The 20,745-nt window shown below is 34.8% G+C and overlaps 1 protein-coding gene across 1 annotated transcript in view; it reads right to left on the minus strand.

The window, feature by feature from the left end:
• AHR (aryl hydrocarbon receptor) overlaps positions 1-20,745 on the minus strand; it is a 62,885-nt gene that overhangs the window by 17,251 nt on the left and 24,889 nt on the right. Inside the window, exons 3-5 of the mRNA XM_066196316.1 lie at positions 6,420-6,535; positions 2,810-2,899; positions 903-1,026 (exon numbers count right to left, since the gene is read on the minus strand). Of these exons, the coding sequence (XP_066052413.1) occupies positions 903-1,026; positions 2,810-2,899; positions 6,420-6,535 (330 nt within the window). The remainder of the gene's footprint in view (positions 1-902; positions 1,027-2,809; positions 2,900-6,419; positions 6,536-20,745) is intronic.

A 20,745-nucleotide genomic window follows, 5' to 3' on the forward strand; every position in this document is an offset into this window, starting at 1 on the left:
CTTTGCTGTGCTGAACTCTACTACTAACTAACTGTGCAGTAGCTTAACTAGTAGAGATTGATCTATAGATTATATAATAACATTGACTGCTGAATAAAAAACTGAAATATACTGGAGGTGTGTTACAAACACAGTAACTTTTCTTTATCAAATCATGGCACTTCCATACTCTAATTTTTAAAAAAATTAAGTCAATTTAAGGTTGAAACAGAGGACTTTACATGCTTAAACAACAGTTCAACATTTTTAAACAACTGTTGTGCAAAGGGAGCATTAAAATGGAGCAGTTGTCTCAATGGCTTTGTTGTCATTATGATGCAGGCACATGCTTCCTGTATTACACATAACTACCTACACACCTAACTACCTAAGCACCTACACATCTTCGCTCTGATACACATGCAATGTGTTTCTCTTTAGTTGTTTCTCAATATAGCAGCTCACTTAAGCATCAGCCAGTAACATGTGACAACTGTGCCCTAACATGCATATTACTTGATCTTAAAGGCTCATCTATTTAATCTTTTATTTCTCTTCCCCTTTTATCTCCAAGAGAAGTACTGGTCTATGCGGCAATGAACGCACTATTCCCAAAGTAACACTGTAACTAGCACATTCTTAGACTGATCAGTCTAAGAAACATTGTCATTTATACTCTAAATTAAAGCCTTCCAATTTAAAGTATAATTAGTATTTTAGTGGTGCTGAACTATGAATAACAGTGCTCATTTAAAGTGCAAAAATTAGTAATTCTCACTGTTGGCTAAATGCGCCTGTAAAAAAACCCCGCTATTTCTTCTTTTATTCATCTAAAACTATCTAAGCTTTTTTACACAGACAAATTTAAAAAGCCTAAAAACAAACAACTAATCTGACAGGCAAACAATAAATTCTGTTTTCACCTTGTACACTTGGTCCCGAATCTCCTGACTGGGCAGGATTTAATGCCCAATGTAGCTGTCGTTGAAACTCAGGTCTGTCTTCAGTGTGAATCAGTTCAAATACACTCTGGTGTATAATATCCGACTAGGAACAAAAGGAGAAAGGTGAGAAAGAACAACAATAAGAAAATCATACGACAATATGATACAAGCTGTCTGTTTGACAATGCTGTTATGGACAGAGCAAAATCCATTTCGCTCAGGGATAAATTCATGCAATCACATGCAGGAGGCAAATCTTCATGAAACAATTTTTAGCAGCACAGAGTACAGCTCAGTTACACACATAACTGTAAACATGGGAAACAATAATAAATATTGCCTTAGAAAAAAAAAGTTACATTATGTCAACTATTTTTTAGTTGCTTTTACCTAAGAATGCCTGGTAATGCTATGCTTAGGTTCTGTTTAAATTATTTAATTTTATATACTGGTAAATAACTACTTGCCAGCTAGTACTTGACTTGACCCACTATAGGCCCTACAGGAATACAGAAGAAGCTAAAGACCCTGAACCAAACTGCCCACAAACAGTGGATTTGTTTGCTTGAAAGCTTTGTCACTTCCTAAGGATGTGCTAAAACATGTAATCATTAAGCCCTTATTCAACTACCAATTGTGTGGTTAGGAATGTGATCTAAATGGCAAAAGCTAAAAACAAAGGGTCAGTGCTTAAAGGAATTTAAGGGGGAAAAAAAACCCACTCAAAATACTCAAGAAAAGACTCAGTTGACTGAGAAGATTTAAGATCCCCGTTTTTGGCATGTTTCAAAAATCCAACCATTATATAAACAGAAAATATTTAAATGAAACATAGATGTAACATAATTGAGATGAACTGGCAAAAGCAGAAGTCTACGCCAAATTTTGCTATGATGAATTGCATAAAACAATCAGTATTTTCCAGAATAAATTGCCAGAAATGCTAATTTTTGTAACTTTAGGATCTCACTCCTATATCATGCACTTGATTTGCTGGCATTACTTCACAAATGTTATGTCCAATTTCTTTTTCCAAGCTTTTTTCTTTTTTCATTCCCCAACACTGAAGGAATATGTAACCCCAGGAATAACAATGGGGTTTTTTGAAATATTTTGGTTTACACAAACTTTCCCCAATCTCTTATCAGTTACCTGAAACTGCAGACCAAGCAAGGTTTCTCGCTATTTTTAGACAGCAGTTGAATCTATCAATATGCAGTATCCACAGATATACATTGAGAGCTATAACTATCATCTTCATTCTATCACCTTCACATAAAGTAATCCCAGGTGTTTTCTAACAAAGGCAGAATTTGCCTGCTATGCCTCAGTCTTTAATACCTTGGCACCTGGCTTTCAAGCCAAATGAAGTCAGCTGTAATCAATCAGCACCATAAATAGTATAAAACAAATGCCTGTTTTGAAATTAAAAATTAAATAAATAAACATGAGCAAGAGAACAAATTCTAAAAATACCAAAATCACTCACTTGATATTTATAAATCTCAAGGCATATGGAAATAACTTTTCATGAAAGGTTTCTATTAAAATAATTACCTTCCCATTGAATTATGCCTCACTCAGCATCATAAACTGGGTAACACCACAGTATAAATTTCAAACAGTTGTTCCAGTAAAGAATAATTAAGTGTGAAAATTTCCTATCTTGCCTAACACAACTTTGGAAATTATATTCCTGTTGTTCTTGGCCTGACATCCTGGCTATGTAAGCTGATAGAAAAGTAATATGGTTTCAAAGTAATTCAACCTAAAGCACCTGAGATTTTTATTACAAAAAAAATTTTAAGACCCTAAATATGAATTTAAAACTGATGTCCCCTGAAATTAAGCAAAACCTCTGAAAAAATCAGAAGAAATAAACTTACTTGTTGGAATCCCAAGTAGTCTTGGATAGTAGAAGAGACATAAAAGACCAGAGCATCTGCTGTAACAACTAAAACAAATCCATTTAATGCCTGGGGAAGAAACACAGCAAACTGTCAGCTTCAGAGATAAAATTCCAGATAACTATTGTGGCTCTAGGTCTACCTATACTGTAGTCCCCCAACAAAATGTGAACTATGCAAAAGCACATCATTATCTACAGCACAGAAAGATTCCTCGTTGCACCCCTCTACAGTATATGTGCTAAAATGATGAAAACTGGATCTAATGAAAAAAAACCCTAAACTTTTTTTTTAATTCAGTGGACAAGTCAAACTGTGTTGATGACCTTTAAATACTTTTGACTGTACACGACGAGGGACAGTAGTATGAAGAACTTCAAGTTTATCTAATATCAACCACAGATCACAATGCTTGTGTGGCTCAAGCCTTGGATATCCCCAGCTGCCCACAGCACAGATGAAAGCCATGTCACAAACCCAGTCCCAAAATCCATTCTATTCATAGTCCAGACAGGCCACTGTGGACAGGAAATCAAGATCCCCTACATAGTCCAAGAAAACATTTTATAGTTTACTTAAAATAGAAAACCTCTGCAAAAGTGGACTGTTGCAAGTAAACAATGTTTTTGAAGAGATTTCCCCCTCCGTGGAGCAGCAGACCAGGCGGCTCCACACTCCAAGTCACGCAAAGGGCATTTATCTGAACTCCCAATCAATACGGGCCATGGCAATTGCTGTGATAGCAAACAGTACATTTGTGACTTGGCAGCTCATCTGAAAGGTGCCGATCTACTTCTGTGGATTTCAGTCAAGATTTAACAAAAGGCAGTCTCTAGGGGCTGGATTGAGTATATTGTGCCACTTAATTTCCTCAGCTGCATTCAAAGGCAAATTTGGCCAGCATACTCAAAACACTTTTTTAAAAAAACCACTTTATTTATGCAGAATTAGTGTACATAGAAAATGTCAAGTAAGTGAAGGATATCCTATACTTTACTGCAACAAATAATTTATAAATGAAATATTTGATTAAATGACTGGTCTTTAAATGCCGTGAACCACTCCAATTTAACGCGTAGATATTATTATATCTACTCTCATAAACAGTTGTTAGTTCTATAAAAAGTCCTCTAAGCTTAGTAAATTTTATGTGAATAAAGAATGAGCTAAAAAATCAATAATAAGCTGAAATGAAATAGCATAGCCAATCCAAGAAATCTCAAGTGGTTGCACAGAATCCTTGTTTTTGATGAAGCTAGCAGTAATTTCACGGGAGCAGAATGCCGCAGTGGCAGGTGCTCGTGTCCTCCGCTGACCTGTTCTGCAGGGCATTTCACCTCAGCTTGTTGACAGAACAAATCTGCAAGCCGCACAACATCTAACTTTGTTGCAAATGTTAAAATTGGTCATTCTGGTCCATTTCATACGGAGCTACCAACACCTTCTGTACCTGGAATTGAATCACATTTTGCACTGGCCCTGGTCCACAGTTCATCTCGAACCAGGATTGTTACTAAGATAGTCAGATGCATTATTTAAGTCAAAAATTCTGTAAAACGCATATATAAGGATATACCAATAAGTGGGAGATGCGTTCTGATGGAGGTTTTCGCAAAATGCAATCCCAAAACAATTACCTTAAAACACATAATGAAATTTCTCAGTGAGTTTATTATTCTGGAGAGCTGAAGATGATATTTGTGGCTCTAAAAATAACTCTCAATGCTCCTAATAAAGAGGTATTTTAAAAATTGTTCACCATTGTTGAGAACTAAATTTTAAAAATTTCTTAGAGGTCATCATTTGTCTTGCACATTTTATCATAAGCTTGCTTGGGTTGTAATAGAATTTGTATTTAAAATTAGAATTTGAGGTAATTTAAATAATTTTAAAGGAAATTTATCTTGCTTTTAAGGAAGGCACATTTGATCTCTGCTTCCACAATATATTGAATTGGCAAGACAGTTCCTATGTTGGAAATTAAAGACAATTTTCTATTTGTTAAGAAGCAAGCAAAAACAACTGATGAACAAATAAAAGCAAATACAAATAGGGCACTTTTTCATTTTACCTTGGCAAAACCAAAAAAGTAGGGAGATAATAAAAAGATAATGTTCATCATCAGTTATAAGTTATTCACCTGTATAAGGCAAAAGACTTCTGAGCCTAAGTGGAAGGGAAGGACTTAATCAATATTTACAACTTACTGATTCCCACTGTCTTCTAGAAAATTCCCAATTTCATCACACTCATGACTTGTTACATAACCTAAGAAAACTCTATCTGCATATTCATTCTCATAAATTTTTTCACATACATAAAATATTTACAAAACAAATTCATTTAAGAAATTCAGTTAATTTACTTACTTCCCAAGAGGGGCAGAATTTTCAGTAAAAACTATATCAGGCACTTAGTATTCATACTGGAATAGAGTTCCTTCATATAACTTCCACTCAGAAGTCATAAAAAAACCCCCTGTATTTCAGATGAAAGAGATACCTCCAATATAAACCATATATTTCAGCTTTTTAGGGTTTTTTTCTGTTTAAAAGTAAGCTGTTCACTGGCAGTAATTCCACAACAGCTTTTGGTCATACTTTACTAAGGCTAGAAAATGAAATACATGTCCTAGTCTTTTTAGTTGGCTAGAAAACAATTTTCAATTAGTATCAATTAAAAATAACTGTTTTGTGGCATTCTTAGAACCTGTTTTCATTTCTAGTCTTTGAACATTGAAATTGATTTTTTTCTAAGCAAACAATTGGCTCTGACTAAATGATTCGCCACTTTTGATAGATACATCAGTGTGAAACCTGTGGAGAAGACTGACAACCAACATATTTCAAATGGAGTTGCAGGTTTCCTAAAATACATTTTGTGAAACTAGTTAGAACACTAGTACCTATATTTCTAATTTCTTGAGCTTAATCTGGACTTGGTAGTATATCCATATGGTTTGACACTCTAGGACATTAAAACAGTCTAGACAATTAAAAAAAAAAAAACACACTTTTTAAATTAATATTTTTCATTAGTTCATATAAAAGTTATTCAAAGTATTTTAAATTTGTCTGGAATCTACACTATATATGCTGAGTTCTTTCAAACCACTGAGAAATCAGTAAGCCCAAGGCCTTTGAAGGAGAAATTGCTTCTTTCATACAATTAGCCACCAAATTTACAGTAAATTAGTAACTTATCTGGCCCTTATAAAACCTGTTTCTTTATATTACCATCTTTATTAACAACAGGTGCAAGGGGATGGGAACCCCCACCCCAATAAATTACTTAGAAACACTGAAGAGGAGCCCATATTCTAACATCCACTGTAAAGTCCATACTACCAAAAAAAGTCCAAGAGTTATTTAATATTACCCGAAAGAAAAGGAGGAAAGAATTTCACATAAGAAAACATCTTCTATCTCATCACTGAGAATCTAGTATGTGAAATAAAGGTGGTTTTTCTGGGTTTTTTGTTGTTGTTTTGGTTTTGGTTTTTTGTTGTTGCTGTTGGGTTTTTTGGGTTTGTTTTGTTTTGTTTTTTTTAATTTAAATCTTTTTACAAGATGTCTATTGCAAAACATACCTGCAATAGGAGTTCTCCTTCCAGGATCTGCATCCTTTCTCCACACTTTCCTGTTCTAGAGGTGTCCTGAATGCCATTTCTTTCTGGTCTGGTAGAGCTAGATGATTTTAATGCAACTAGAACAAAGAAAAAAAAAAACCAACAAATTTGAGCAATCTTTGAAAGGCTCTCACTAGAAATTTAGGTAATGATTTGCTATTTTGGGTAAGAAAAAAATGGATTTAAATATATATTTTTATATATATTATAAATTCAATCTAATGAGATTTTTGTTTCCATGTCAAAATTTTTCCTTACTTTTAGAGTGAACCCCCCAATTTTGTCATCCTTCTCTTTTCTACATATGATACATTCACAACAAAATCATTATCATTGCAAAAAACCCAAGCCTCATTATTTTAAACCCCTTTTCCTTCTTCTCCTTCTCTTTACTATAAGACTCACTTCTAGTTTGTCACTCTTGCTCTCATAGGCTATTCTCCTACAACGATAGCAACTCTGTTTTAAGATAGGAAATCACTTCACCTACTCTTATCCCACCTAATTTCAGACATCAAACTATGGTTCATCAGACAGATAAGCCTGCTCTAGACCTAAAGCTCCCTTCAGGGAAAGGTTGGAAAGAAACATGAACCCTAAACGCATGCTAAATAGCTAAAGATCCCAAGAAAACAAAGGTATTTTGAACAAAAAGGTAGAGGTATTTTCTGTCATAGTTAAATTTAAACCTTTTAAACAACGGGGCACTCTTTTCAGCTTCAGATAAAATACTATAACAATAAATCATCATTATTCAGATCACAAATATTTCTAATCGAAAGAAAAAATAACCCAAAGACTAGGAAATGAACAATCAAATCATATTGATACAAAGTTCCCAAAAAACATTCCCATCTCTGCATCCTTCTAATAAACAAGACGCTATCAAATAAAATTACATACTCAAAGATCATTCATTACTCAGAATTTACCTACTTTTCAATGTTCCAAAAAAGAGGGGGAAAAAAAAAAGTCTTCAAATCAGAAATTAGTCTGTAGTATCTAAACAGCCTAAAATTACTTGAGCAATTGTACCTTAAACCTTTACCATAAAACTAAATTCCATTACCTCCCAACCCCAAAATTTCTATGCTGCAAAGCAAGGGAATTTATAATAGAACAAAACCTATAAAAAACAACTGCACTTCCATAAAGTATACGTTTCTCATAATATGGAATACTCAGCCTAAATTTCAAATGATTTTTCAACCTGCTGAAAAGCTTCATTTTTCCACTGTTCAGAACTTTAGTCAAGAATCCTGAACAACTTCTGTTCACTCACCTTTAAATTATATTAAATGATATTTTACACTACATATATTAACTGAAAGATAAATTATGCCTTTCCCATTTTTTTAAGATATCATGGCAGCTAAGAACTTTCAAGCCAGACAGTTTTCATTAAAATATACCTCAAAGGCACCACAGAGGAAAAATGTGTACTAAAGAGACATTAACTGATTAATCAGATCAGAATGTATCTAAGGGTTTGCTTTGAAATTAAAACCCTAATGCTGTTCTTCCTACAAGGCAACAAGCCACATGAAGGTAGAGTCACAAATCCATGTGAATAGGTTACGTAGCCAATTTTTTTTCTAGCATTATTTCAAAAGGATCTATAGAATATTCACTAAACATCCCTGAAGCAAACAGGCAGTAGAAGAAAACGTTTTGAAATTTGTACTGTATGATTATTGAAAAAGTCCACATTCAGTGAAAGCTGCAAGTAAAGATGCCTAGTCATCCTTGCCATTCTGCAAAATACTGTATTTCATTAAATACAAGTGGGTTTTATCTTTTATAATGTCTGACAGGACAAAATACTGTCAGAGAGAAAATCTATCCAAGCTCCTGAACTCAAACATAGCTGATGCATTGGTGGCTAAATTCCTCCTAACTTCCAAGGTGCACAAGAGGTACGTGTGAAGTTAAACATTTTCCTAAATTGGAATCTACAGCTTATACAGAAATCAGAATGTGGATGGAATCAAGCTAGTTTACAACTAAGGCACATGGAAAATTGCCAACAATCTGGATTATTAAAAATGGAAGATACAGTGGAAATTAGAGCTGTATATTCATAATGTGGTATATAACTCCTGGGGAAAAAAAAAAAAAAAAAAAAGAAACAAATCCGAATTTACCTTGTTCTGACAGGTAAATCACAGGCCTGTTAGCGCCACTCATGTCCCTGACACTGAACAACCCCAGATACCAGGATGCACACTTGTAATGTGTGCTTCTATACTGTCAAATTGAAGGCTACCAAAACCAAGGAACCTACAGCATGGGAGGACAAGCTAGCTAAGCAGCAATTCTGAATAGACTTAGCCACACAATGATGTGGCCCCAGAAATACCAGCTAGAGATATAAGAAGAGGTAATGGAAAGGAGAACTAAATCTTAAAAAGCATAACTTATCCAAAAGCAGTATTAGAGTCAACATCACCTAGCTTAAACAGTCTGTTTCACCCATGTCATCAGACAAAATAATCACAATAGTTCATTACTTTAGAGTCTTTGAATTTCTGAATTAAATAGAATTCATTGTGGGCTAACCCCTCTTAATTTTCCTACACAGGAAATTAAAACATCAATACCCCCACAGAGTAAAGAGGAAAATCTATACACATACTCTAGAATATATTCACTATCAAATTACTTCTCTGAATTTCCCATTAATAATTTTAAAGGATCAAAAAATAAAGCAAATTTGCTTATATTTGTAAAAAAAACCAAAAAAAAACCCCCAAATCAAATGAGCAAACAAAAAAACCCCAAACCAAAAAACATCTGTTACGCTATTTTAGCAGGAGGGTTGGATTGTAAGCACCTGCTTTCCAAGTAGGTTTTCATTTAATCCTGTCCAGCAATAAGCATCATTTCCATTGCCTAGACTTCTCTGATTTGAAGCATTGAATCTCAACGACAACTAGACAGGGACATTTAATAGATTTTTCTAGACATATATTCTGATATATTTGTTTTATGATTGTGAAATGCTTTAGCACCCAAGCCCGCAAATGTAAAAGACAGTTACTTTTACATTACATCTACAAAGATAAATTAAGTAACAATGCTTACATCAGTATTTACCAGCTTATCTCTGACTTTAACTGTTACATGCAGGTGATAAGAGACTTACATGGAGATGCAGTGTACTTTATTAGACTAACATTATGGAGTGGGGGTAAAAAAAAAAAGTTTGACATACAACTACTTCTTCAGGTCTGAAACAGAATTCTAGCAATTTAATTCTAACTACTGTCAATAGCCATTTTTCATTTTAAAACCATGTAAGTGTTCATTAAAAAACTATTTTCAATATCTAAGGAAAATAGTTATTAGGTGATCTTCCTTCTTTCCAGGGACCAACAGTCAGTAAAAAACTGCATGAGTTATAAGCAGCTTGCTGAATCAACTAATCATTCATGATAGATTAATTTCATTAATTATCTGCTGAGATATTCAGAAGGTAATCTAATATGAGGAAAATTATTGAAAAAATAAGTCTATCCACCACCTCATTTAATCTCTATGCTGTCCTTCAAGAGAGACTCTAGTCCAAGATGAAAAAAGTATTTTTCACCTTCAAGCACCTGATCTCTAGAGTTTATACTTCGTAGGTATGATGCTTTCAAACTTCAACCCACAACCAGCATCCACTTCCTTCCAGGCTGTCACTCCTGCTCTCAGTAAGAATCTTTGCCATGACTTCCTCATTTGTCAGGCTGCTGCTCTGAAGTCCCAGCTCCACTATTTCATCCACTTCAGCTTGCAACATCAGTGACCAGGCAGCCATCTGTAGCTACCCAGAGCACCTTCAACAGGAATCCTGTAAAGGATGACTCCTTATTCTCCTTGCCAGAAGTTTCAACAGCAGAAAATCACAAAATTGTCACAGAGAAAGTGCAAATACACTCTAACTGATGTACTTGGGAAGGCCCTTACCTGTACTAATTGTTGCAAGGTTAATAAATAAGTGGAGATGCAGAGAATAATTCATCACAAGGTACATATGTTAGCAACTATCTAGCCAAGTTTCTGATGAGCATTCACGCAGAAGCCTGATTTAAAACATACATACTTCAACTGTTGAATTTTTTTAATTACTTTAAGAATTACTTTGAATATTATTTTAAGAATACAATATAGATAGTTAAATTACTTAAAGGCATTCAAAAACTGTTCCACTTCCCCTATTCATGAAAGAAGTGACACAACTACAACACTTAAACAAACATTCAAAAGAAATATCAGTAACAACAAAATCTAATAAAAATTCCTTTAACCTCAATGTGACTTATATCTTATGTAATAATCAATTGTCTGACCATAGAACAACAGAGTAGCATCCATCAGTGGGTATCAGGACACTGTCAATATTCACCTCAGCCAAACCCAGTTTCTCATACTTTTGCCTCAAATCTAGAAACTACTAAATTTGGGAAAAAAAAGTACATTTTTTTTCAAGTCATCAGAAAGAACAAAGTAAATAAGAAAAACAAATAAAAGTAATTTTTTCTGTGTTGAGTGAATGAAGAAGCTTTTCTGACCACATTTGCTGGTGCTCAGCTGTGAAATCTGGAGAGATTTTTCTCCACTGAAACCTGAGCATTCACACACCAAATGTCTCTTATTATCAAAGGAGTAAAAAAATGTATGGCTAAGCTTTCCATCTCAAAATTCATCTAATCCAGCCACGTGTTATTAGAGTGCTGAATAAAACCATTTCAGCAACTGCTGGCTGAAAAGCTTCACAGAAACCATACCAAAGTTTGATGTGTTTGTAACCTTTTCCTACCTTTTCTTCCCCAAGGAAAAAGCATAGCAAATTGTTTTAGAGAAGTCAGCATAGCTCAGTACTGAGAGGTGTAGAGAACAGAATATCAAGATGCCAAATTTTAAACAGATCTTTTAAAATCAAATCGAGATGCAATAAATTTCTTTGAGTCAGACTTGAGATAATTTTTACTTTTAGGTGAATTATCTGTTCAACCCTAAAACTGTATTGAAGCAACACTTGTCTAATACTGCAAGTATATCACTAGCACATCAGTCATGCAGCCCTGGAATTTAATCTTAAAGAGCTTCCCAGAACTGCTTTAAATCAAATCTTGGCACAGTTTCCAAAATCCGGCCAAACAGGTCAAAGTTTGCAGTCAAAGCCAATTGAGACCGTTTCATAACCTTTTCAGTAGATTTATAAATTCTACTTGTCTGTTCTAGATTACTGTACAAAAACAACAGCTCTCTTGAGCGGGGTGGTCCTGCTCCAGCAACAAATGCTAAGCTTCAACACGAAGGTCACCAGCTAACACGAGACAAGGAGGGCACTACTGAGAAAACAGTAGTTTAATATTAAACTCTTGCCTAAATCATTAACATAAGCTAAACTGTTTATACTGGTGAAGGATCCATTTTAAGTGGAAGAAAGTATTCTATATACACACCTATGTACGTAGACACATTCAACCTTATCTATTTCCATTACTTAAGATTATATAAAATATTTTGCACCTGCAATCTCTGACACTGTCAAGGAAAAAATGTTTATGAAAGTTAAGTATCACAAAGAAGAAATGCAATTAATTATTTTTCTAGGAAGATAAGAGACGGATTGAATTCGTATTATGCAAATAGTTTCACATCTAGATAGCAAAAATTGTACATTTTAGTAATTAAACTTGAGAAGGATTTCTCAGTTTTCAGAGATACAAGAGAAAATAAATAAAATTCAGAATTATCATAACTAGTTCTAAAGTCATAGTTATGTTACATGAGGCAAGATTGACTTCTGTGTAGGCTGCACTTGCAAGTAAAACACATTACATATGGGGGGAAAAGGTTTTCACTGTCTTTTGCATGCTTAAATTTTCCATTTCCTACTTTCACATTTATGATTCTGAATAATTGTCAAGATAGATTTAGAGTGGGTCTTCTTCCTTACATGTCTGAAGATGAAATAATTTAAGAGCAGTCTTCCTGGCAAACTGAACTATAAATTAAAGTATAGGTTCTAAATAACAGTAAAGTGTGGGTGGATGGAGCAATGTATAACGTGTGTTGTCCATTACTACTGAAACTCCAAAATGTAAATACATTAATAAAAATGTAAAAAAGACATCACTTTTTTGATGTGCAGCGCAGCATCAGAAGATTTCAGAGCAGTATCAGAAGAAAACACCTTAAAAAAGCAGTCATGGAAGTTGAATAACTGGATTTTGTAAATATAAGCAAAATGAGGACGAAACTGTACATTTGGTAGTGATTAGTAACAAAGGATACATTCTTCCCCCTTAAGCATCAATGAATGCACCTAATTATGACAGTACTGAAACTGTTTTCAAATAATATATTTTAAAGCAGAAAAAATTACCAATTAAAAATACCCAGGAGCTGCCATTACTTCCCATAAAAAAGCCAAATATAGTTTAAAAACAAGTAACAACCAACCTTCAGCCTCAGAAGACATGGTACATTGATTCATAAGCATATTTTCAGCTAATGTGGAAACATATAAATATGTCTACATATTTAGGTAAAGCTACTGAGAGAACCAAGAAGCCACAGAAGACAGGTATTTCTTGATTTGGCCTCAAAGAAATTATTCATGGTTCAAGAGAGAGAAAATGCCATGAAGCAGCTATCACAAGAGGCTAAATCATACTACCATGAATATTTTCAAAGAAATGTTAGTAGGTTACAGTTGGTGAAAGAAGGAAAAAAGATGCTGAGAGGAAATAAAACTTTTACCAGAGTAAGTTTTAACAAGAGAGAGGAAAAAAAAAAAAAAAGCCCGAAAAATTATTTCCACTATTTAAAAAAGAAGAACAGAACAAGGGTAAGTGGTCAGGGTCTGCGCATTTCCTGGGCTTTTGAGAATCAATAACTTAACTGCTGTACAGATACAAATTGCTTACTGATGTTACAAATCTACAGAAATCAAATATTTCCAGGTGTGCAGACTTCGCAAGTGCAACCAGAGCCCAGCAGTGCCAAAGACCTGCACTGGATGCACTACAAGTTCTGTGCATGTGCACCCCTCCATTTCCAGTCATCCAGTATTTTCTTTTTAGTTCAAGTTCAAACCAAATAAAATGCGTACTCATCAGCTATACAACCCGACACAGCAGAGAAAGCACCAGTCTACCATCTGTGAGGATGTTCAAGCCGAATACAAATTTTATTTAAGGAAGGAAGAAATGTAGGACTTGCCCAAAAATGCTTAGGCTAAGAACAGGAAAAGGAAATTTTCATCTCCAAAGCAGATGATTCCAAAGCTTTAAAACACCTTAATACAAAATGTTTCAATAGAAACTGTTAGTAACCTATAGTGGCTGCCAGCAAAGCACCTACAACAATATAGCCATATGTATCTGCTAAATTATGGGGAAATATTAATACTTTTGGCACAATCAAGATAAAGAAATTTCAATATTAAGGCTCTACAAAGAATCCTACTTGAACATTTCAGAGACCATGGATAAAAACAGACCTACAAACCAAAAATAAACCAGGAAATATTCTGTCAGCATCGGGCTGAAATTACTCAAGGTACAGCTCCAGAACTTCCCAAGGGCCCTGCTGTACTTACACTTCAGACATGTCTTCATACATATTTTACACTCAACAAGAGAAAAGAGCAGAAGTGGTACACATAACTTCAACTGCTGCAAGAGTCTAAAACAGTCTCTTCATTGCAATCAATATATAACGAATATACGTGAGGAATAAAAGTAGCACACTACGTTTTTCTCAATACCAAGTACCATGACGCTTGAATGTGTGATATTGCAGATTTACCTAACAAAGCCCATCTAAATTTAAAATGACCTTGTGTTTCCCCTACTGTACAAAAAAAGGTCCAAAGTGAAAAGTAGTATTTTTCATTTACCTGTGACCAAATAATATGCTTAAATAATTTAGCATGAAAGCTATTTTTGGCATAAGGAAGTCTGTTGCTTGCCCTTTCAAAATTGACGTGTCTGGAGTTCAGATCAGTTCTACTTCGTTTCCAGGTCTATGGCAAGGATACGTATCCAATGCTCAGAGTTATAAATCATTAAACTGACAAAAACTTGGCAGGAGTATCACCTTTTTTTCTACCTAAACTTCAATCAAATTTCATTGGCCAAGACTCAAAGGGAGCCACAAATTCACCAGAAATTACATTTCTGAATCAAAGATTATTTATAAGATAGTAAATAACTACTCTCATTTGTTCTACTGGGGAAAAAAAGAAATAATCTTTTCTCTAAATCTAATTTTGCTGCTAAGTAAAATTTACCAACACCAACCACAAAAAAAGCACAAAAAAAACCTTTCAAAAAGTTTCTAAACCCTACGGCTTTTGTTGATAAACCACCATATCCCAGAAATACTGTAGTGTATTTTAGTAATACTGTATAGTATTTTAATTTCCCTTACTTTATGATATTTTATAATTGAACATACTATTTGAATATGTATCTTCTAAAGAACAAGATTTTCATTTAAATTTGTAAATTTTTTTCATTTAAATAATTATTAAACTACATGTATAGAAAAAAAAATTACAAGCTCTTATCAGCTATTTTCAAAATATCTTGAAATTACAAAAGGTGAACCAGCAAGTTGATAACTTATTTGCTTTTTTACAAGTTGTGTGTTTAGTGGACCACAATTTAAACCCTAAAACTCATTTATAATCAAACAAGGAGATATTTTAATAGCTGGTTGTACTGAAAAGTTGTTGTTCTGCTAAGTGCAGATTACATGTGCAAATACTAAACTGGAGGAAGAAAACTATAAATTCTTTCTTTCTAGCACCTGAAACATGGGAAAGCCTGCATGAAACATCTCTAACTATTCCTGGCATTATTTGTACACTGGCTAAAAGCCTCTTAGAAGAAATGAACCCTAACCTCAGTCTCCTATGGAAAGCTGAATAGGTAACAGCAGGTAAACAGGACAGGAATTAGATCTTACCTAATGAGTTTATGAGTAAATGTATAGCAACTTCCTGAGCCAGAATTTGGACAAGATACTGGGTCTCCACTGTTATTTTGGAGAAATATCCAAAACTTAACGGTTAGATATCCTAAAAGAACGATGCTTTAACAGCAGCAGCCTGCAAAAGTGGCAGCTGTCTTTCCCCATGGCTTCAGTCATGGCAGCACTTTATGACAGCAGAACTCTGCATCCAAAAATGAGGAAGGCAGTAAATAGTGCAGAATCTGTGGCTTAGCTATATTTTCCACACAGTAAGAGCCACTATTATACTTCTCAAGTAAATATAGGATTATAAGATATACTTCAGCATATACATGGGGCAGGCTGGGTGGTAGGCAGGCAAGAAAGAGAAAGATTGAGAGGCTGAAGACATGAGGAAGTTATCAAAAATATGTCTAAAAGTTGAGAGGAAGAATGGTTTTGTGGTTCTGACATCATCTTTCTGTGCGTTGTGGTGGAAATCATACAGGCAACTGCGCACTTCATTTCCTTAACCATGAAACCAGAACAGAAGCACTTCAGCTCCACCAGCACTGCAAGGATAAATGCAGTAAAGGTTTAAGTTCAGATTCTCTAATTGAGAAAGATTTCAGTGCTCCATATGAAAATCACATTAAATAACACAAAGCTTAAGGGTTATAATTGCACAGTATTTCAATATCATCTTTCCAGACAATTTTGGTTTCCTATGTTGAACTGCAAAGTTTATGAATCAAAGACCTATGAATGGTTATAGCCTCCATATAACACACAAAGTAAAAATGTCAATGGCTTCCTATATAGAAAGAAAAAGGGAAAAAAGGTCAGACAGGATTTTATCCCAGACACTTTTATTGAAGACTGCGTTTAGGAGGCCGCACAGGACAGAGGTCTCTATTTCTGATTTAGCATCAGAAAACAGAAATAGCAACAGCGAGCATTATATAACTTATGTTGTTGCTAAGGGTTAGACTGTGACGCAAGGGAAAACTATATTTTATTCATTACAACCCCAAGGAGGAGGGAAAGAGAAAGGCGAGGAGTGCTGCAAAGAAGGGGAACTGGAGCACACGGACAAGCTCTGGAAGAAGAGGGCTTGGGGTAACAGGAACCTCTGCCTCTGTCATCTGCTCTCTTCCTCAGGGATTCATTTCACAGAGGGCCTGTTCTAGTCTGTCCATAAGTAAACCTGATAGGAGCAGTCTGATAAAACCACAAGCAAACCATGGGTGTAAGTTTGCAAAGCTTATTCCAAAAATTATAGCATTGAAGAATTTTATATAAGAAGTATTTTAAATATTTAAAACTTTTAAAATTTAAAACACACCATGGACATAACAAGTATTAACAAAAACTTACTACAGGAACAACTTATTCACTTATCTTTAAGAAACAACTGCTCAATTGAGTCAGACATGTATGAACAGTAAACCTAAAGCAAAACTATATTTTCATTAATATGTTACAGGTATATGTACCAGTTCTCATGGACAGAACCTTTTCTTCAATACCATAAAATATTTAAACATATTTTATGTTTTTAAGATTCTAAAATTATTATCTAAAATTTTACTTAATATCTAAAAAATCACTCCAATTAAGGTTCTATTCCAAATAATTCTAAACACAGAAATTATACATCCCTTTCATAGCTGAAGTTTTTCAGTAAACCAAAAGGTACACAACATTTTCTTAATATTTTTAATGCTTCCATTCTACTTTTAATAAACCGCTTCAGAAATCAAGCCAGATACTTAAATGCTATCCATTAAACATCACCACTTAATAGACTCAGCGACACCCATAAACACAGAAAGCTCCTGCCTTGATGAGATTGCCCTGGAGGGCAACCACACACACAAAGAAAGATGAGTGATAGGATAGTATCAAGATTTCATTTCTTGTTGCAGTTTCATACTTTAGAAGAACTATGCGGCTTGTGTGGACTGGCAGAATGTTTTTTGTTTGGGGAGGGGAGGGTTGGGGGTGTTGAGGGTTTGCAGGGTTTTTGTTTGTTTTGTTTGTGCTGTGGGGACTTTTGTTTGTTTTGAAACTGCCTAGAAATACAAAGATTGTTCTGAGAATCTGATAGCAAAAGGGATGTCTCTGGAGCCGTGACACTACCTGGCCCTGGAGCTCATAGGTTCCCATGGTGTGCTGTTGCAGTACCTTGTATCTCTGAAGCTGACAATACCACAGCATGATTTAAAAGGGATTTCCATCTGCTTCCACATAAGTTGGTTCCACAGCTTTACAGTAAACATGAGACTTTGCTAGATGCTCAGAAAGAACGACCCCTTTCACTAACTCTTCATTTCACATACATTCCTTTCTTGTTTGGGAATTCCATAAATTTTTATTTCTAAAGAAACGACAACATTGGAAAGGCTGTACATATGTAATTACCATTTCCTTACAAAATGCTTTTTGAAGCATGCTCAGCTTTCCCTGCACCTGAAATGCCATTAAAAAGCTAAGTTGGAAGACAATGTCATAAAAGGGACAAAGCAACATTTTCAGACAATAACTGCTGTTATATCACATCACCACAGTAAATATTCAGTTAAATCTCAGTAATACTTAGTTCTTCCTCCTTTTTTTTTCCTTTCTCCCTTCACTAAGATTCTAGTAAGGGTTATTTTGCTTATTTTCCTAGAAATCCTGAAATTGCCAGTGATCATTTGATCATGTCCAGCTTATGTCCTCCTGTGATAACACTGCCCATTAACTTCAACAGCTCTTCTTCCTTATTTATCAGATCTTCTGGAGAATCTCAGTTGTTTTAAACTGTTTGATAAATGGAATAACCCTGCTCTACAGGAATGTACCCTTCAACACTACCTCTAAGACTGCTTCCAGAGAATCTACCAAAATCTTCAGAAGGGAGAAACAAAACACAGCTAAGTCCAACGTAATAAAAAGTCTTCCACATCACTTGTTTTAGTCCCACCAGAAAAGACGAAATGAGAACAACTACAAGTTTACAGAAATGCTTATCAGTATTTATTAACTGCAGCTACTGAAGTGAAAAACATTCATAATATTTTAGTTTAGCCAGTTATTGTCTGGCTCCCAGACTTCTGAAAACAGTTACATAACAGGAAACATTGTTTTAAGGCGGACATTTGCAACAGAGAGGGATATGGCTATAGGCCAGAGTACTATACAGCTCCAGAAGGCCAGATCCATATCAAGGACCTGATACACAAAATTTGGGGTTCTACACCCAACATACTATTTTGAAAACTCCCAATTTAAATACCATATGTACTTTAGTTTCCTAAGTTCCACTGTACACCCCACCATGCATAGCTGCTGTATCTCCCTCTGGATGAGTAGGAATGGATGGGTGGCTTGGCACCCACTTCACTCTGACCCTAAGCATGGTGCAGAAACTTGATTTCTCCTGACTCTTTTTCCATGTGGCATAAATCCAGGTTCTTCTGACAGCTGGTAGCCACTGATTCTTTAACAGGTCTGAAGAAAATTACATAGCTCTTTTTTGCAGTATCAGGATGTAAACCCAGGTTTTATTCACTCCTCTGCTAGAGATGGTTCCCACTCCTTCCTTTTCCACTGCAGAAGAGGTCTGAAAGCTGGGGGTACAGGTAATACCTACACTTCCCGTGGAAAAACACCTACCATATAGAAAAGAATTTTAAAAAAGTTTCTCAAGCCTGGACGATCAAATCAGAAAGCATGTTCCATCTGGGACACTGACCAAAGGAGACAACATCAGACCCTGACCTAGCTCCCATTGAAAAGGGACCACTCTGCTACAGGATGAGTGTTTCATGGGAAATGTATAATCTAGTCCAGAAGACTCAGATCTAGTAAGGTAATAAAGAAAAATGAGAAGTCACGTAAAAGAGAACGTACTGAGTTTATCTTGACAGAACATATTTTATGTTGCAAAAAATGTTTTTTATAGGTAAAGCTACAACATCAGTAAGGATATCTGCCCACAGAGTGGACACTGCAATAGAGAATTGGCAATCACTGATATTGGCCTCCACACAGAAAAGAGAAACAGAACCAAGCTTAAGGCCAAAATTTGATTGCAGTTTTATTTATAATAAAAAGAATAATGTGCACATATTTTCTTGTGGACACCTGCATGATATTAAATTTGTTTTTACAGTTACACATATTGTTCATGCTGTTACCAAGATAAATGTACTTTGCTTCAAAATTTCAGTTAGAAGTTTGTGCCATGCCTTTATCAAGCATATTCAAATTCATATTAGAGTAAGCACAAATCAACTCATATTTTAATGGTGCCATCTGTCATTTTTTTCGTATTCTGCTGCCAAAGCAGCAAAAGATCAAATGAAATAAAATCTGAACACGAGGTTTCACTTACCCTGCCACATGAAATAATTTTCAAGGTGGCAAAGACAGATCTGTTTGATAATTACATATTTTTTGCTAAATTGTTCCATATGGTTAGAATATTTGGGATTTAGCCAACAAGAAAAGCAAAATCACTTCTTGTATTTGAGTAGTTCCTACCCAAAACACACATCAAGTTATCCTTGTGCAGTTGATTCTTAGGTAAAAAGATTTACATTAACTATTACTTTCACTATGTTCATCAGAAAAAAAAACCCAACAGAGTCACAGAAACATATGCATTTAGCTTAACAATATAAAATGTAAGCTAAAAAAGTGCAAAAATACTTTGAAATACTCTAGTGACAATTTCACTCAATTGACTCCATCTGCTTTACTAAGCCATTTGAATGATTAAGAACACTTACAAGTACATTCCTTTGACAACTGTCATTAATGACAAGATATATTTTTATATAAAATAATCCAGTAGCAACTATTCACCATATTTTTTTAATCTTTTAATAGAAACTAAGTTTTGCTTCCATATTTAAGACATTTACTTTAGTTCTAAAATTAATCCACCAAATTGAAGATTAGCTTTGATAAACCAGAATGGGAATCTATTATTAGTTTTAATATGTTAGTGAGGGAGATGCACATAGGACAGATGAAAAGATGACACAGAGCTCTCTGCAGGATTCAGATGGTGACTATTAGTGAGAGGAACCCCACTTCCTTCCTGCATCCCAGCCCTTTGTGCAGGAGGATGCTGAACTCACCAGGAGTGTTTTAATTAGAGTTTTTAAATTAGGGCATATTTTGATAATAACTTTTTTTCAAATATACTGCAGCTATGAACTATTTTGTAGAAATATGTCCAGATTGATTCCAGACACAACTTCATACTAATTTCCCTGACCTTACAGTACAAAAGAAGGAAAAGCAACATGAGAATTTTTGGCAAAAGCTATTCACATCC

This window comes from Chamaea fasciata, unplaced genomic scaffold (genome assembly GCF_029207755.1).
Source record: "Chamaea fasciata isolate MVZ Bird 193981 ecotype frontalis unplaced genomic scaffold, bChaFas1.0.hap1 SCAF_1, whole genome shotgun sequence".
Classification (NCBI taxonomy): domain Eukaryota; kingdom Metazoa; phylum Chordata; class Aves; order Passeriformes; family Sylviidae; genus Chamaea; species Chamaea fasciata.